General features: G+C 28.3%; 2 protein-coding genes and 1 non-coding gene across 3 annotated transcripts; all 3 read right to left on the bottom strand.

The window, feature by feature from the left end:
• Window positions 1-148: 148 nt before the first annotated feature.
• LOC101263511 (uncharacterized) lies at window positions 149-2,403 on the bottom strand. Its single transcript, XR_002027676.3, has 2 exons — window positions 1,986-2,403; window positions 149-503 (listed from the first exon to the last, which is right to left on the bottom strand). It is a non-coding gene; the product is annotated as an uncharacterized protein (transcript).
• Window positions 2,404-3,383: 980 nt separating this feature from the next.
• Window positions 3,384-5,495, bottom strand: LOC101263021 (serpin-Z2B-like). Its single transcript, XM_019213690.3, has 2 exons — window positions 4,924-5,495; window positions 3,384-4,391 (listed from the first exon to the last, which is right to left on the bottom strand). Exons 1-2 carry the CDS (start codon window positions 5,176-5,178, stop codon window positions 3,564-3,566), a joined length of 1,083 nt encoding a protein of 360 aa, XP_019069235.2. The 5' UTR covers window positions 5,179-5,495; the 3' UTR covers window positions 3,384-3,563.
• A 1,831-nt stretch (window positions 5,496-7,326) lies between these two features.
• Window positions 7,327-8,627, bottom strand: LOC101262913 (transcription factor MYB73-like). The gene has a single exon (XM_004238136.5). It carries the CDS (start codon window positions 8,261-8,263, stop codon window positions 7,505-7,507), a length of 759 nt encoding a protein of 252 aa, XP_004238184.2. The 5' UTR covers window positions 8,264-8,627; the 3' UTR covers window positions 7,327-7,504.
• Window positions 8,628-19,655: the final 11,028 nt, after the last annotated feature.

Raw genomic sequence — 19,655 nt, 5'->3', positions numbered from 1 at the left:
TAGAATTTGAAGGCAAAAATATACATAGTACATATAGAAAAGACAAAGAACTTGTGCAGGCGACATCTCATTTGTAAACAAGTATAGCATGCAGCATAAAGAATAGTTTTGATAACTGATTAGAGGATAGAAACTAGGGAGAAGTGAATAGACAGATTGCAAGATGCATGCATATATCTGATAAGCAATTAGTTCAAACTTCAAAGCTGGAAATAGAGTACAGGTCTGCTCATAAATCAAAAGTTCCAAGACAGTGAAAAGCTTTAGCAATATTCTACCAAGCAGAGTAAGAACATCAAGAAATCTTGAGGCAAAGATGGAGATAAATATATTGGCATAGCCAAACTCCGGATGAGGGACGAGAGAGAGATTGTAACATGATGATTTATTTGAAAAAGCTGGCAACAACTCCTGAAATAGAAAACCTTGTCCCACTGTAATCTACTAGGCTTTAGTATATGATATCCAGTAGTAATACTCCTAAATCTTGAAAAGAAGAAATCCTGCAGTAAGAAAAAACGACATGTTATAAAAAAAAAAATGATCAACCTGGTTAAGATAGAATTTGTTTAGGCAAACAATGAACTTTGTTCAAAAAAAGTTTTCTTTAGAAGAAGTAGCACCATATTTCAAAGAAAAACAGGTAGCAGAAAAGCAAGGGCCAATTACAAGAAACAACTACTACTACGAAGCGAGGAATATGGTTTCACATCTGATGAAAATGAAACAACTATCTCATGGCATATCATATATAGTTTCATCGTCTTTAGATGTACTAAAAGTAGCGTCATTTCCAAACTAGGGTCAGCAATTACAAGAGGAGACAACTACTACTACACTTCAATTCCAAGCAAGTAGGGTAGGCGATTACAAGAGGAAGGCAAACTAAAAAGGACAGTATAGAAAGACACAGGAGGCTTGCAGTTACCACGATCATAAGCACTATGCTAGTATGTAAGCCCCTATAGAGATAAGGGTGAGCCAGGAGCATATTTATGCCTCTTGTGACATTGACATTTCCCATTAAAAACATACTGCTGTGAATAGTTCAAACAACCATGGACAGTTTCAAACTTCTTTTAAAATTCAAAACACCCCCATCATAAAACTAAGGTATTCCTAAATATTTGCAATCTCATTGAGTATCTATAAATAAAATCATCACTAAGGCTCTCAATGGTTTCTATTATAAATCTTAAGAACGAATGCATGTTTCTCATGGTAATAAATTACTAAATAAAGAAGTAACAACAGAAGGCTTAATCTGTATTCTATATGCATTTCCATTTTTGTATCAGTTTCATTTCATTCTGACAGAAAGAACATAACATTTCATGTAATGCAGTAAATACTAAAAAAATCACTACAATCTCCGAGGTTTAATGATCATATATCTACTACACATTGAAAAACTAGTTCTGTTTTAATACTCTTGCACATTGAAAGAAAAAAAATCTGTCTGGTCTAGAAATTCATCATATCTCATCATTATAAAAGAGGATTTCAACACAATGACCAATTTTACTCATATCCTGCTTACATGCAACGGAACGAGTCATACAATACATTACAGTCTCAAAGTACAACCAAATTTCGAAGCTGCACATTCTGGTTGCAGCATTTTCATCGAATTTATTCACCCTAAAAGCAATTGTCTTATTCCCTCATTCATCGCGGAAGGTCTACTTTTGCATATTAAACTTTGTACTGTAGTCTGTAGATACACAAGGTTTAAGCTCAGCCTCCAGGCGGCAGTATATCTCTATCAGGCTCAGCTGCTTCAATTTCTTTCTCTATAAATATACACATTCCCATTACAGATTAACAAACCTACTCTTTCTATAGTTTTCCTCAGCCTAGACATTTCAACAAACACCTTTTGCTCAAACACAAACACTGGCTACTAAGAAGCAGAATTCAAATTCAAACAAGCTTTTTTGCACAAAATTAAATCCAAGCACAATCAAAGCGTAAACAAAATTTACCTGGGTATTGTGTTGTCTACCAAGAAGCTTTCTTTACACCTTGCAAAGCACCACGAGCAGCCAAACCACGAAAAACAATACGAGACATTCGAAACTTTTCATAAACGGCACGAGGTCGACCAGTAAAAATGCACCGATTTCTGATTCGCGTAAAGGAACTGTTTCTGGGCAACTTGGCAAGCTTGTACTGATGAGCTTCTCGCATTTCAGGAGGAAGTTGAGGATCTTGAACAAAAGCTTTATACAACTTTCGCCTCAATTCATACTTAGCAGACAACAATCTGCGTTTGTTATCTTGAATATTTCTCGTGAATTTCTTCCCCAAAGCCACCATTGAATTCATCTTCGCTCTCTCAGACGATCGATTCGCTATACAATTCCCAAGATTTCAGTTTTTTTCCGATCAATGTAATACACTATTAGGGCTTCACCGGCAGGCCTTTTTCAGCTTTAGACCCAGAAGAAAAAATGTTAACAGGCCCAATAGGCTTAAGGTGGAGAAAAGAAGAATTAGGCCCAATATTTTTACAAAGACCAAAAATAGAATTTCCATTATAGTATGAAAAAATTATATTGTTTAATTACTAATCATAGTTATAATAGTTTGTTATTTACCATTCACGACTAATATCATACATTAATTAATTACGTGGGCTAACTTTGATATTGTATAATTAGTCACGTTTGTATATGTATAATTCGTCAAAATATACAAATACATATGAATAATATACAATTATCTAAGCGATATACCTATATAATTCACCTGTCTCCAACTCTTAACCCTCTCTCTTGCGTCTCCTAATCTCATTCGCCTCTCTCCTCCTTCAACCCAACCCAGCTTGCCATATATACTAATGTATATGTATAATATACAATTATCTAACCTATATACATAATACAATTCACCTCTCTCCCACTCTTTGACCTCTCTCCTCCCTCTCCCAATCTCGCTTGCCATATGTGCAAATACATCTGTATAATATACAATTATTTAACCGATATACATATAGAATTCATCTTTCTCCCACTCTTTTCCCTCTCTCTCCCAGTCTCACTCGTGTAACTACGAATTATAACTATAACTATCAAACTATAGCTACGAAAAGTAATTAGACTATTTTTGAGTAGCTATATGTGAAAGTTCCTCTACTATAATATTATTAGAATGCATGTTTTTACTTATCATTGACAATTGATTCACTAATGATACTGTCGACTTTGGATCTAGGTCTACACGCTTTAAAACATGTAATTAGGATTGAAGATTTTCTTACTTAAACATTGAGCATCTCTTTTATTTTGTATTTTTTCAATACGGAATTAGCCTAGTTTGTTTCAACTGAGGTTTGCTTCACAATCGCCATGCTTTGCGTGTCAAAGCATCGATATCAAATGTCACAACTCAAGGATTAATTTATATATATATTAGACGTTGAACCTTCTCAGGTACAAGTTACAAGCAATACACATATATCAAGATCATCTAGCAAAGGAAAACATAAAACATCAATGTTGTTAAACAAAATCTTTTTAAAAATTACGAAAAACAAGTCCTCCCATGCCTCTTTTTCATTCTTAACAATCATCTGAATCACTTGATGAATTAGCATCTGAATGATCAATTGATGGATTTAGTACAGCTCCAGTGAAAAGTACCAATCTTGAAGCCTCTTCCCTCACCATGAACAAGAAAGGGTGATCTGCTACAAATCTTGGGCTAGGGGCTTCATACAACGAACATCCCATGTCATCATCAGACACCACAGTAACAACTGCTGCCTCAGTACCCTTCTCGTTTACTTCGATAAATGCCTTTTGTATTATCCTGTTAACAAAGAATGGCCCCTCAGGTTTCACAATCTCAGTGAGCTCCATGCAGTGTTTATCAAAAGGAAGAGTCAATCCCGTTTCCCTCATTGTTCTTATAACTTGTTTCATCGCAGTGTATGTGAATTTGAACTTTGGGATGTAGAATGCATCAAGTGATTCAGACCAAAGATTGAATTTTTGTGTAAAGAATTTCGGATCAGAGTTCACCTTTTCCAATAAGTTAAGCAATCCATTTTTTTCATTTGGAAGGAAGATAAACATAGAGTAATCTTTGTTAACGCCATTTTTTCCAATTTCATAGGGAATTTTAGCAACTTGATAGCCTTCAAATGATCCATAGGTGAAATGTTCGCAGCCAGTGATAAAGGGAACTGAAATCATATCACCGTTGAGTAGGTAAAAGTCTCTGTCTATGGTACGTTCTTCATCAAAATCCCACCTACCTTTAAAATAGAGGGCATTCGCCAAAAGAACCGTTGTATCATCTGTAATGTATTTGGGCTTTAGAATATCTTTGATAAGGCCTCTTGATGCAGACTCTGCCCAGATGTTAACATCTTCTGCTACCTCTTCCTGCACAATAATGAATTTATTCGTGTTATTGACTATGCACAAATCGAACCATAAGTAAAATATGGCATATTGATCAGTGAAATTGGTTTGAAAACCATGTGGAAGTAGGTTGCTCGAATTCCAGCACAATCTAAATTTTGAATCCTGAATACGCCTCACAGATAATGAAAGTGATTTCTAATTGAGTGCTTCTAAAATTTGGGTCACTTGTGTCAACAACTATTTTTCATCTAAACACCAATATTTCACATTTCTGAGACATTATAACAGCAAGTAAAAAAATAAAAATCAATAAGAAACTCCTGTCATCTTTTTTCTGTAAACAAATATCTCAAAACATATACAAAATATAATGATAACAACTGACATATTCCGTGTAATTTCATTTAACTTTGTATGTATGATTGCTACATATTGTTTCATAATGAATAGTATCGTATTTTGGTGTATTATATCATACCATTTTGTTTTGGTGTATTATATCATACCATATTGTTTTAACAAATATAACGAAATTAAACAGAGCACTTACCCTGAGTTTAAAATCAACAATTTTAGGCTGAATTTTGTAGAGAGTGTTGGCTAAATGTTTGAAAGAGTCTCTGATTTCATGAGTATGAGCAACCCACATTCCATTAAGAAAACTCAAATCAGGGCCACCATTACTACTGCTCTCAATAACATGAATCATATTTAAAAACTTGGAGTTCAAATCGTTAATGTCACGAACACCGAGAAATCGAAGCATCTGATCCAATGTATCTCCCGTTGCTCCGACGGCCGTCATGTTCAGTACGGCGTGGAAAGATAATGGAGAGAGGAGTATGTTAGTATTCGAATTTTTGGTTTTTTAAAACTCTTTTTGAATCTCCTTTAGAATAATTCGACTGGTGACTTGTGGGCAATAATCAATTTTCTCTTCTTTTCGTTTCGCCATTGATTTGTTGATCGGCAGGGAAGAAAGTTGAAAGGTATAATGTAAAACCCTAATTCCTGCTGATTTCGCTATAAATAACAGTTATTATTAGGAACAAAATCCGCTGGTTAATTTTGTTCCTATAAATTCATACTCCGTTACGAAATTTTAGGACGTAAATCACGCACAAAGCCTGGATATGACAGTGTTCTGAATAAATACAAATATTAATTTTAGAAGCTAATTATCTCATTATAAAATTCAGAATTATTAAGATCAAAATTTTGGTTTCTCTTGTGTAAGAAACGAGTAGTGATATAGTTAGGAAAGAAGATATTTCGGAAAAAGTAGAAGTGACACTTACGGTGAATAAGATAAGAAAAATGAGATTGAGATGGTTTAGACATTTAAATAGGAGATGCACAAATATTCACTGAGAGGTTAACTATAATGAATTTGAATAAAAATATAAGTGGATTGAAGAAGTATTTGATAAAAGGTGATTCGCCTTGCAAATTACCGAAAAATAACCTAAAACTAAAGGTTAATACACGATCGAGCATTGTCTAGTTATATTAGATTCTTTTTGGACGTGGCTATCCAAGATATCATTCAAAATATTTATTTATCTAATACATTTATAATTTTAAAAATAATGAGTTTATAATTATATTTGTACAACTCTCAAGAAGGTATGACCTAGCCGTGCTTCTTCAAATGTAATCTCTTTCTCAATGACATATATGTATATACATGGCCAAAAAAAAAGATCTTGTTGAAAAAAAATATTTTTAGATGCTTGATTTTCATAATTTTTCTTTAAAAAAAATAGACAAAGACAATTTTATTCTTTTGCTACTTTATCTATGGGTTAGTTATATGGTGTTGTAAAGCTAACCAAAAAAAAAACGCGTTCACATGACCAACGGACTCTAGCACGTTCAAAATATGGATCATGTTTTTGCCTTTAATCAAAATATGTAAAGTAGCAACTAGTAGGAACATTCCCTCTTAACACACTTTGTTCCACAAACTAAAAAGACAAAACATGAAAATATTTTTGTATATTCCTATCTTTTTCTTTGTCCCATTCTTTCTGTTTAGTTATATTGAATGTATTGTTTTTATTATTGTAATTCTAATTATTTATATAATTTGATGTAAATATCATGTATGAATAAATATTTATCAAGAGAAATTTATTGAATTACATTTGTTTTAAATTGTATTGCAACAAATAAGTTGAAAACTTTTTTCATCCTCGTAGAGTACCGTCAACTTTACCTACAGCGGAGGGAACTCCAAGTGAAACAATGACACATCTTGTGAAATTAAAGACAATGATAGTTAAACCTTTTATCATTCTCTAATTCTTCGTGGACTTAGTTTGAGTCCCCAACTTATTTTTTAAAATTAAAATTGATATAACTTAACAGCTGATGAAATGAAGATTATTGACAACTAGATGTACATTCGATATATGAAGCAAAGTTCTACCAAAAATAGAAGCTTAAAAATTTGATTTTATTGAATTTTAGAGATTTATAACGTTTATATAATCACCCAATTAGTAATTGAATAATAAGTGGTGGATATAAATTTGTTTGTTCAATTTTAAACACCTACTTTGAACTTGAAACTCACATCGTCCAAATCTTAAATATGACACTAATAATAATAAAACATGATGGAGATAAAACAAATTATTGTTTAGGATAATTATTGATGACTTAATTCATATATACTTATATATATATATGATAGAAATTCACAACCAAATGCCTAATCAAGTAATAGAAACAATTTTGTTACGCATGTACAAATTAAGGGTATGTATTGATTCAAAAATTTAGTACGTCGAATTGTTTTTTAATAAAACATTGCTATAAAATAATAAAAAGTTAGGTCCCAATTTGTTTTAAAAAATGAATTAGAAATTCTCTCTTACACATCCAAACGCATATTATTGGGAATTTGGTACCATATAAAGACAAACATTTTAGGCAGCAAATAAAATAGTTCTTGAAAACAATTAAGAAGGATGCAATTCAAGATTAAGCTTCCAAAAAACATATTTAACATGTAATTAATCAATTTATAAGCATACTTGTCAACAATCAAAAGTGATTATCAAAGCTTAAAAGCCAACTTTAAAATTGACAAATTAATTAATATAATAAACATTGTTTTTTTCTTTTTAATTAGGAAACCCCGTAGAAGCAACATATTCTCTCACTTCTCTAGCAATAACACCTCTCATCACATCCCAAAATCCCGCCGGAAAACTCTCCGTTTTCTTCTCCGGCAACTCATCTCCGCTCATTCCCGGCGGCGCTAGTGACAAAATCGTCATCGGATCATCAAATTCACCGCTACAATTATTCGTAACAGCGTAATTATTGTTATTGTTATTCACTTTTGGACTCTCATCCACATTCAAATACTCCATACACGACCCGAATCCAGATCCTGATCCGGATCCTGACCCATTAATTTTCACATCAGAAAACCCAATCGGGTTTTGATTTTGCTGCTGAATTAATTGCTGATAACGCCTCTTTAATGTCGAATTCCAGTGATTTTTAACCGCATTATCAGTCCGACCCGGAAGTAATCGGGCAATGGTGGCCCATCGGTTTCCATATTTAGCATGAGCAGCTAAAATAGCTTCATCCTCCGCCGGAGAAAACGGCCGGTGTTCAACATTAGGGCTTAACTGATTACACCAACGGAGCCTGCAGGATTTTCCCGACCTACCTTTTATATATTTACTAATCAAAGACCAATTCCGAGCTCCGTAACGCTCAACAAGTTTCGTTAAAATCTTATCTTCTTCAGCACTCCATGGCCCTTTTATCCTTTCAGATTTATTCGGGTTTTTACCCGAAAGCGAAGATTCTGATGAAGATGATTCAGAAGAAGAAGATGAAGTTGAACATCTGTTAAAAAAATCCATATCAAGATTATTGTGTTTTGTTTTGTTTTTAGAAAATAGAGATAGAAAATGAATAATGATGTTTAGTTAAGTGGGGTTAAGTGATGTAAAGGGTGTATATATAGAGAAGATGAAATGCATGAACATAAGAGAATGGCTTTATTTTTTAGCCATTTTAGGTAGAATTAGAGGCTTTTTGGACTGTGGTGAAGGTGTGGTTCTTGGAAAGTGCCTTGTGTAAAGTTGGTAGGGGTTATAACTTGTATAGAACTAAAAAGGGTGCCTACATCTGCAAACCAGCTGTTTTTTTCTTATTCTTATTTGGTGTTTGTGCTTATCTTATGGTTTCAATATATATATATCGTCAATTATCGTTGGATAATTAAATAAATGAGAATTTAAACATTTCACTTTTTTATTAAAGGTTTGATTTATATTTATAGCGATTTCGATTCAATAATATCGAATTACTCAAACAATTCTAAATAAAATTATGAGTGTGAAAAGTTGAATCGATCGATAAATCGAATCGAGAAAAATATTATTAGATTTTTAATGGGTTTATAAAAAATATTTATTGGATTATTGATTCGGTACTATTGGATTATTGGGTAAAGTAATAACCCAATAATATGATAATAATTTATTATTTTACTCTTCCTAGTTATTAAATATTAGTAATTTAATATATAATTAGACACTATAACTATATCAAATTATTAGTACTCTACAAACTTCACACTAGGTCGTTTTACTAATTTTTACTGTTTACTAAAAAACCTAAAGATTAAAGTAAGGGTTCCACATTTGTTACTATTTGGTTTTAGTTTTAGTTTTGTCGCACTATTTTATTATAGTTTTAGTTTCTAGTTGTAGGTTGTAGCATTTGTAAGTTTGTAAAGGTCCGTAGTTTGATTAACATAAAAAATTCCATACTATGTTTTGGTAATAACATGTAATTATAGACTTCATACTATATTTTTCTCTTATTAATGCAATTATTCATTATCTTTCTTGTTTCACTATATCAAGGCATTTAGAGAAGTGAGAAGACATATTATATTTTACGAATTTTTTCTTATTGGGTAAATCGATAACAATAAAAAATAGATAACCAAAAATCGATAAAGAGTATTTTATTGATTTGTCATTGGATTAACATATTTGAAAATTGAAAATCGATAAATTAAATCGATCGAACCGAACCGATCGATGCACAGCCCAATATTCAGAAGATACGTCAAAATAATACTTATAGTCATGTTTTCTTTTAATATATATATAGTAAAAAAGTTGAATATTTGAAACCACTTTTTTACTATAATAATTTCACTATTGTTCTTGTAAATGATTCTAAATTAAAATAGAAAATTCCAAAGTTTCGTCAAATTAAAGAATACTTGTATTCAATGTAATTTTCCTTTTTATATATAATAAAAGAAGTTGAAAACTTGAAATCACGTTTTTCACTACACTAATTTCACTATTATTTTTACAGATTTCTCATGATTTTCTCTATCTATTTAAAGAAAAAAACACCACTTTTTATGAACGAGGGAATTACTAATTAGTGATTAATAGATTAAATATCATAATAGTGAGACAATAATATTGTAAAACTTATAGTCAATGAGTTATTAAGGGTGATTATGACATTAAGAGATTATTTGGTGGGGAATAAGTTGTCTTGAGATTAATTATTTCAAGATTATTAATTATAAATGAGTTATTTTATCATGTATGTGAGATAACTTATCTCGATACTAAAGAATAAATGGTGAGATAAATAATATATCAAAAGCGAAATAAAATAGTCATACATTTTATTCTAAAATTATTATACTTTATATTTCACACCTCACACCAAATAACTGAAAAGGTCATGCTAAAAAATATGACCACCTTCTTAGCAATTTATATCCACTAACATCTGCATTTCAATATTTCTATTTAATATTTAAAATACATAAATACTAAAATAAATATTGATACAAATTACATATACGTTTAAAAGTTTTATATAAACAATGCAATATTCTTTACCAAAGATGGTTTTATATCTCAAATTAGACTCAAACTTAAATTCATGAAACTTAACTCAAAATCTACGAGTAAAAAAAAGTGCTAAATGGCCAGAAAATATGATCATAAAATTAAATAAAATTATAATATTTTTTATTTTAAAATAAATTAATCTTTACTCTATATTTTAATTAAAATATATTAACATTATAATGATAAAAGTGTTCTAAATAAATGCAACATTAAAAAATATCATCCTGATCAGATTTTTTTACTAAATTTTTTTCCATAAGTGAAAATGAATGGATATCTATCACTTGTTAAGCACATACTCGATAGACATATATTAAATGTGATATTAAAACAGAATTGTCATAGCTGGTGATGTTTTGTCGTTATTATTAACACATAGATTAATTTGACAAATTTGGATATCCAATAATCTAGGGGAAGGAGGACAAATTACTATATTTAATATGAACATTAGGTCTATGAAAATGAGAGGAAATGTGGATACATTGAATTTAGTGTTATTATTGAAGCTTTTCAAGTATTATTGCTTCAATTTCACTGCATTTTGTTTTGTCTTGTAGTCCAGATTCATAAATGAATCGTTGGGATCTTTAATTAACGATCTTTTATTTTTGTACAACTTCCGTACAACAACATTGGTACAAAGTTTATAAAAAAAAAAGGATCAATATATATGGCTACATCAGTCACAATTAATCCTAAAGTTATGTCACATGGTTTTCCTTTATTAATTACTACTTACAACTACATTTTGTTACTTCACGAAACCAAAAACTCCTCATTAATATTATATATGACCTAATCTAAACATTTGCAACAAATATAAGAATAGTCGGTCGATAAATGTGATTTTAATCATTCTAATGATGCTAGAAGTTGTTTTGATATAATATTATATTTGTTGTCATTTAATTTATTACAATTCAGATTTTATGATCAAGATAAATAATTTATATTAAATACATCTTCAATTCAAATAAGAATTTTTATGTTTTCGTTTTGTTTCAGACTTGTTTCCTCAAATAGAAACATTGTGACCTCTATTTTTTAACTTTATTAAAAAATTCTTTCAAATAGCTAGATTTTATCCATCGGTACTTGATTGACATATATGTCGATACATTTTCAACTTGTGTTTTAATGATAAGTAAGACAGTCAAGTTGCTAGTGACAATTTGATCCAACCATTTTAAGCGCTCTTTTTAAGAGATAAAAATGTAAATAGGTTTATCTATTAAAAAAGCCGAAGCATGACATACTAATTTCCAAACAAAATTTTCCATCAACACTTAGGAATTAGGATGAAATCAGAGTAAGTTTTGATTTTTCAAGACAAATATAAGATTTGAACTATAATTACTGGGGGTTCAGGAGAACGCATAGCCTACACCTAGTTAGCCCCGCCTCTATATGAAATATAGAAAAATATTTCTCTAACTTAGTATTTCTATGAGGCAATCAAGTTATATCTAACTATTTAATTCAATTGTTTAACCGCACAATCTAAGAGACAAAAATATCACACGACAATAGTGACATTTATATATTGATTAATGATTGATATATAACCCGTACCTCTTTTTTGAAATATTTGTTAGACACTTCAAGTCATTCTCATTGTAACAAAAGAGCCTATTTTGATTAACGGACCGACAATCATCATAAGAAAATTCAAAATACATAGAAGTTTTATTTTTCGAAAGGGCAAAAACGGAAATAAAGGAAAAGGTTAGTACCAATGATTCTGGTACTAGCTAGGTAGGTAGTCATTTTTTTTTACATAAAACAAGGGAGCGTTTAAAACATGAGAGACAGTAAAGCCGAATTAGCTAGCTGTTTTTATCATAATCAACATTAACATAATCATATATTATTATTACTCCAACGCCGTTTTATTATTGGTAATTCTTTTTTCTATAATTAGTAATTAAACATTTGTTTTTTTAAAAATAAAAAAAGTTGATTGAAAATGTCAAGTTGGGTTACAACTTTTTGACTAACTTTTCAGTATTAACAGCTGGGAATCAAAATCTAGATCTATCTTGTCTTTTTTAATCAACGGTTGAGATTAATTAATTAGTGAAATCAACCAATTAATTTAAGGAGCTTAAGGATGACTTCAAGTAGCTCCACGTAAGACTGGACCCCACATTACAGCCTGGAAAAGAATCTCACGTGATTCGGAGTCTGAATTCCTTTGACTTTTCACCTTCGGTTTTGTCTGGTGAAAATTATCGTTTCCCTCCTACTTGCGTGCGTGTACCACAAACGATTTTGTATCGTCCTTATTTTATTTTTTGATTTTATTATTATTATTATCTATTTTGTAATAATTTTAATTTTTTTTATTGTTAATTTTATTGTAAAGATATGATATTTTGGCCTAATTTAATTTCAAAAGCTAATTTATAGATAGAGATTTGTCCAAAAATTCATATAAAGAGACTAATTTCCCGTTCATGGAATTTCTTAACATTTGTTATTGCTCTTTACTCTTGTTTTTCTTCTAAGCTTGTGCTAGAATTGACGATTAATTAAAAATTATCTTTCTTTCATCTTTAGAAAAATATTTATAAAACTATACTCGATATGTTGTTGATGTCGTTTATATGCTGGTGGATACTTTTACTCAAAAAAAATGTGGATGGGTGGGTCGCAGAGGCAGATGCACATTCATATGTAAGGGTGCACATACACCCATTAATTTAAAAAAGATATAAGAATTTCTTTATACTGTGCTATAAGCTAGAGAATTCACTTGCGGACTGATTGGGATGGAAGGGGCACTTGTAATCATTTTCAATACGTTCATGATATATGTATTTTCAATGAGAGATAATTTTTTGAATTAATACACGAAAAAATTGTCAATTTTTGAACATTTATCAATATGTTGAAAGGATTTTTTTAAAAATGAATCCTATTCCGTTTAATGAATGAATTAATAATAGCTGCATTGCACAAAAGATTAATGAAATAGCAGACGCACGTTTGCAATTCTGAACCGAAAGGAATGATATATAGCCGTCCACCTGTCAGAAAATTAACAATAATTATGTAACACGTTATTTAATATTTGATATTCATATTCTATATAAATATAATATCACATATCACAAATTTTAATATAAAAAATTAGCATCAATATTCTTAACAATATTATTTTTATATTTATAATTTAAATTCGAAATCTCTAATGACGATAGATTATTTGATTGTTAGAAAAAGGAAAGAAGCAGTTGGGCAGTTGAACAGCTGGGCGTCACCGACTTGTTGTTTATTTCTCCTACATGAAGAAACTACCTTGTTCTTTCACTCCCTATTTTCACTCATAAAATCATTCTCTTTTTGATATTTTATATCCTATAGTTTTTTATTTTTTTTATTCCTAGTATACTTTTTTGCCTAATTGATCTAACAAAGTTACTATATGAACATTATTATCATTTAAACTATAGAAAAATATACATGTTGTATTTACTTATAAGTTAAAAGTTATTGAATTCGAATGAATCGTATCTGGTTATTTAACTTCATCGTTTTTTTTACCAAAACTAGATGTTCTTTATGTGATGAAAACTGAATTTTGCAAAGTATACTTAAAATTGAATGATTATTGATATTTTTTATGAGATCTCTCTTTAGGGATTTTTTAATTGTTCTTTAAACTTTATTATTGTGTATATTAAATAATGACCTTTTTCTTTAACTCTTTTTGTAATTTACTAATGAAGTCGACATGTTAGTAGCTCAAGAAAGAAGACAAAAGAAAAATCAATGGTTTGCATGATTATTTGCTTACCTTTTTTCTCAATTATATGAATAGTATATTGATTTTCAATCTTAGTAGTAGCAACTAGTGCTTACAATCATTTTTCTAGTGAAATAAACATAATCATATACTAACACTCAATATCATAATATTCAAGCTCGCTGAAAATTTTAAAGTTGAAATTGAAAAAAGAATGTCAATTTTTTCAAATTGTGTTTGGACATTTTATTTGGAAAGAATTTAAAGTTTTTTAAATAGAAGACATAAAATCGACTATGATAATAGTATTTTTCTAAATTCACGTCAAAGTCAATATATGATGGACTTTATCAATTAGTAGTACCAATTTGTACAATTTAAAAGTTTATTTTTGATCAAAGTTCAAATTTTATCAACATATGAAACGTTTAATTACATTTTAAAGAAATATTGAGTACGTACTATATATATGGCTGCACAATACATTGTGCCATCTCGTGACACATATAAACTAATAAAAACTTAATTAACCTTCAATTTGAATAATAGTACGTAAAAGGTACCCTGCAAAACTTGGACTTAAGTGTATATATGTATGGGGCCTTGTCTTGTACGTGTTGAAAAATAAAACAAGTAACGTCTCAAAAGGATAGTCCCATTTCCGTACATTATCATGAAATGTGTTACTAACGCTCGATATACCGTATTTATAGAAAATATGGAAAAGAGTTAAAAATATTCTTAAACTATTTAAAATAGCTTAGATATATATACCTTTGAACTATATTTCGGCTCAAATATACCTTCCCGTCAAACTATAGGGTCAAAATACCCTTCCCATTAACAGAATCTATGAAACTCCACTTGGATGCCTTGTGAATGCAACATGGCATGCCACATAAGTCAATAGAGTTCCATTGATTTGAAAAGATGGAAGGTTTCGTAAAAAAATCAATTGTTTCTTTCAGAGAGAGTTCGAAGATTATGGTTGGGTTGCTACGTTTTTCGGTGAATCGTTCAAAAAGTTTAGGAAGATAGAGAAATTTGGGGGAAATTAGGAGAAGTTTACAAGTCTACATGACATGAGTGGAGTCCTATTGGCATAAGTGACATCCAAGTGACGTTTAACAGATTCTGTTAATTGAAAGAGTATTTTTTACCCTATAGTTTGACGGAAAGGGTAAATTTGAGCCGAAATATAGTTAAAGATTATATTTGAACTATTTCGAATAATCAAAGATATTTTTGACTCTTTTCCGTAAAAAATAATATTAACATAACTACTTATTCCAACTTTAGTAATATATACTCCACATATTTCAATATTATTTTTATACGTCCGATAAAAAAAAAAAGTAAATCATTTTCAATATGTTGTCCATTATGAGATTGGTTCCGTACCAATTAAGATTGGGAGGTGAATATATACATGTACAAATTAATGGACCCAAAGTGTTCCCTGCCAACCAAACTACCGCTCAGTTTACCATTATATTCAATTTGCTGGCCTAATTTACACTATTTGTTTGTAACTATATCAATGTTCGATATTTATATTAATGTTTGATTAAATTTAGATTGAGTCAATATTAAAGGCTAAGCACTCTTTGATAAGGTGATTTAGTTTGCATACTCATGATTTAAATGAATATCTCTAATTAAGCAAGCAATGAAAATATTTATCACTCTGTCGCGATCATTATAGTTTATTTATTTGTTATGGTATTATTACTGGCTTGTTTACGCGTAAGACATGCATGGGAGGTGTACATTTTTTTGTCCTTTTGGAATCTTTCATATATAGTCAACATAATTGGTTACGGTGGTTGTACCATTTTTTTTCTATATAAATCCAAATTTCATTTATTTTCCATTCTATAAGTATTAAATAGATTAGACTGCCCATTTAATTTCTTCATGATGAAATTGGTAGTATAGTAGACTATGAGTTGAAATAAAAAGGCTTTCGTCTTGTCTCTATCGATCATGAGCTGTTTGTTGAAAAATATTACGAGATAATTAAATTAGTCTTTATTTAGGATTCACCTTTGAGATGCGTTCTTTTTTAATAACTATAAAATCATAATTAATTATTGTTCTCTCTTATTTTATTTTTTTTATTTCAGTGTAATTCGAAGTCTAGTTATAAAATATATTTTTCAAGTAAATGGATAAAAAGGATTGTCAAAGTCGAAAGAAACCAAATGAGAGGTATGTCTCCTAAGGATGGGCAACATTCATGTTAAAATTTTGGAATAAACACTTGTACCTCAAAAATAAAAACTATTTACAAAGCCGTTACCATTTGTTTTGAACTACTAATTCATATTTACTGTTTGATACTATCAAAATGTATATACATTTGGAAGATATTAAAAAGGAAGAAGCATTAATGTTTCAGTGAGAACACTACTCATTTACTTCTTGATATTATTAGAGTATATATATATACTAGTGAAACTATTCGCGCTTTCGCGCGATTATATGAAATATTTATAAGATAATCATATGAAATATATAATATTTAGGTTAGTATTGAATATATAGATAATATTTATATTTCTCCTCGTCTGCGATATGATATACTTTTTAAAAACATATAAAATATATTTATTTGTTTTGTATATGTATATATTAGAACAAAATATTTACCGTGGTGAAGTAAATGGAATAACGAATAATATGTTGAAATAACAATATATTGTATTAGGTTGAAAATATTTTAGATGTTTTAATTTTCTCTATCTTTTCTAGGAGTAGTGATGTACAATCCAAACTCTGATTTCGTCAAAACAAAATTGTTTTCTTTTATTTTATTATTACATTTGCTTATTATAATTTTTTAAACATTAATTAAATACTTATAAGATTTACGAAAAATGAAACATAGAAAGTCATGATTCATATTTAGTATTAAACTTTACAAGTAAGATGAAGAGATGAGTTATAAATAATTCAAATGTATAATTTTATTAGCCATTAAATGTATTACTAATTATGTATTGATTTTATTTGTAAAATAAAAAATAAAAATAAGGTGTGAAAATACAAAAAATGAAGAGAGAAAATATAATAATTGGTGAGTACATAAAAATTATAAATACTTTTCAAAGCAAAAAGAACGACGACAAATTATTACATACGCAAAAAATGACATCATGAAAATAATAATATATTTTCAATTACTTTTTATAATTTATCATAAAAGTGAAACTAATCATCATAAATTTTATTGTTGTTAAAATGAAATAATTATATATATTTTTTTCATAACAAAGAGAAAATAGAATACTAAAGGATCCAATGATTAGTATTGACAATATAATACATTTAGCTAAATTATTTACATAAATAAAAATTTTAAAAACTCTAGCAAAAGTAACTAAGTTGCTAATAAATTTTAAAGTGAAAAAATAATCTCTAATTATGCTTAATTTTTTTTCCTTGTACCATCTTCCTTTGCAAAGAGATCCGTCATCATGTTTTGATTCATATGTCAAACTCTTCATATATGTAACCAACTGAATAAAAAAAAGCATATACGAATTAAAAATAATTATGTCAAAAGAATGAATGATATATAAATCATATTCAATTTATTTATATATTATCTTTTCAATAGTAATAACAATACTAAATAATAATTATTTCTTGAAATCTAACAAATATTATAATCAAACTATATTATATATGGAAAACTAACTATTAAAAAGAGTAATTGCATAAGGACAAAACATTGTTAAGAATTAAAGAGATTTTTTTTAATCATACTTACTTGATAAATTATAATACAAACATAAAAACATATATTAAGAAAGCATGTCTAAGTACATAAAAATAAAAAGAATGACTTAAGAATGAAATATATCTTACCTTCATATACTTTTTTTTGTTACATGTTAGCTAATTCACAAGCAAGTATTATGAGAAGAGAAATTATAACTTTGTATGTGAATCTTCATGAAAATAAATATGAATCTATATAGACATAATAAAGGAAATGAAAAAATAAGGACTTGAGAATGATATATTGATTAACTTCATGTACCTTTTTTTTTTTTTGTTACATGTTAGTTTCTTTCACAAATCAAATACGAATTTATATAGACAAAAATAGAGAAAATAAAAAATAAAAATTTCAATGAAGTATTTCTTACCTTCATGTACTTCTTTTTTTGTTACAAATCAAACTTATATGATGAAAAAAGAAAGAATGATTGTGAATGTAAATCTTCATATAACTAATATAAATTTATAGGCAAAATAAAGGAATTTCATAAGACACATGAACTTATAAATTTAAATTGGAGGTTATGAATATAAAAATTATGAGAGTCATGAATATTATTAAAAGTAAAAATTAAAGAGGGGCAAGTCATGGGTAGTAATTCATAGTGAAGAAATTCAAAAATAAAAATAAAAATACTTAAAATGTAAGAAAAATAATACTATGATTTCATGATTAGAAGTGAGATAAACAAATAGAAAAAAATATATAGAGTTTTTTCTTTTTTATAAATGTGCATACATTAATAAAGTATTTATTTGTATATTTGTATAAATGAAGTAATATATTTTTACAATATAAGTGATTATTTTGTTATAAGTGAGATAAATAAATAAAAAATATGAAGAGTTTTTGTTATAAATGACCCACCATTAATAAAATATTTATTTGTAATAAATTTAAGTAATTTTTTATGATATATAATAATTTTTGAATTTTGAGCTACACATGTATATTGATTATCTGTAAAAAATGATTATGTAGGAAAATTTATGATTAAATGTAATTTTTCCTTATTCTTTATGAGATATAATATTTTATTTTGTTAACTTTGAAATTCATTTTAGGATTAATAATTTATCTTTTAGTTTCCTTCACAAATCAAATACGAATTTATATAGACAAAAATAGAGGAAATAAAAAATAAAAATTTCAATGAAGTAGTCTTAGCTTCATGTACTTCTTTTTTTTGTTACAAATCAAACTTATATGATGAAAAAAGAAAGAATAATTGTGAATGTAAATCTTCATGAAACTAATATAAATTTATAGGCAAAATAAAGGAATTTCATAAGACACGTAAACTTATAAATTTAAATTGGAGGTTATGAATATAAAAATTATGAGAGTCATGAATATTATTAAAAGTAAAAATTAAAAAGCGGCAAGTCATGAGTTGTAACTCCTAGTAAGTAAATTCAAAAATAAAAATAAAAATACTTAAAATGTAAGAAAATTAATACTGTGATTTCATGATTAGAAGTGAGATAAACAAATAGAAAAAAAAATATAGAGAGTTTTTTTGTATAAATGTTCATACATTAATAAAGTATTTATTTGTATATTTTTATAAATGAAGTAATATCTTTTTACAATAGAATAATTATTAATTTAAATTAAAAAAAGTCAAAAATAAATAAATTATGTTTCTCTTTTAATTATAAGTGAGATAAATAAATAAAAAATATGAAGAGTTTTTGTTATAAATGACCCACCATAAATAAAATATTTATTTATAATAAATTTAAGTAATTTTTTATGATATATAATATTTTTTTTGTTTTTAAAAAAAAAATGGAAAAAGCTAAATGCAAATGGAG

The sequence above is a fragment of the Solanum lycopersicum genome, chromosome 4 (genome assembly GCF_036512215.1).
Source record: "Solanum lycopersicum chromosome 4, SLM_r2.1".
Lineage (NCBI taxonomy): Eukaryota > Viridiplantae > Streptophyta > Magnoliopsida > Solanales > Solanaceae > Solanum > Solanum lycopersicum.
Note: the sequence above shows the minus strand (reverse complement) of the source record. Positions and strands in the feature narration are given on the sequence as shown.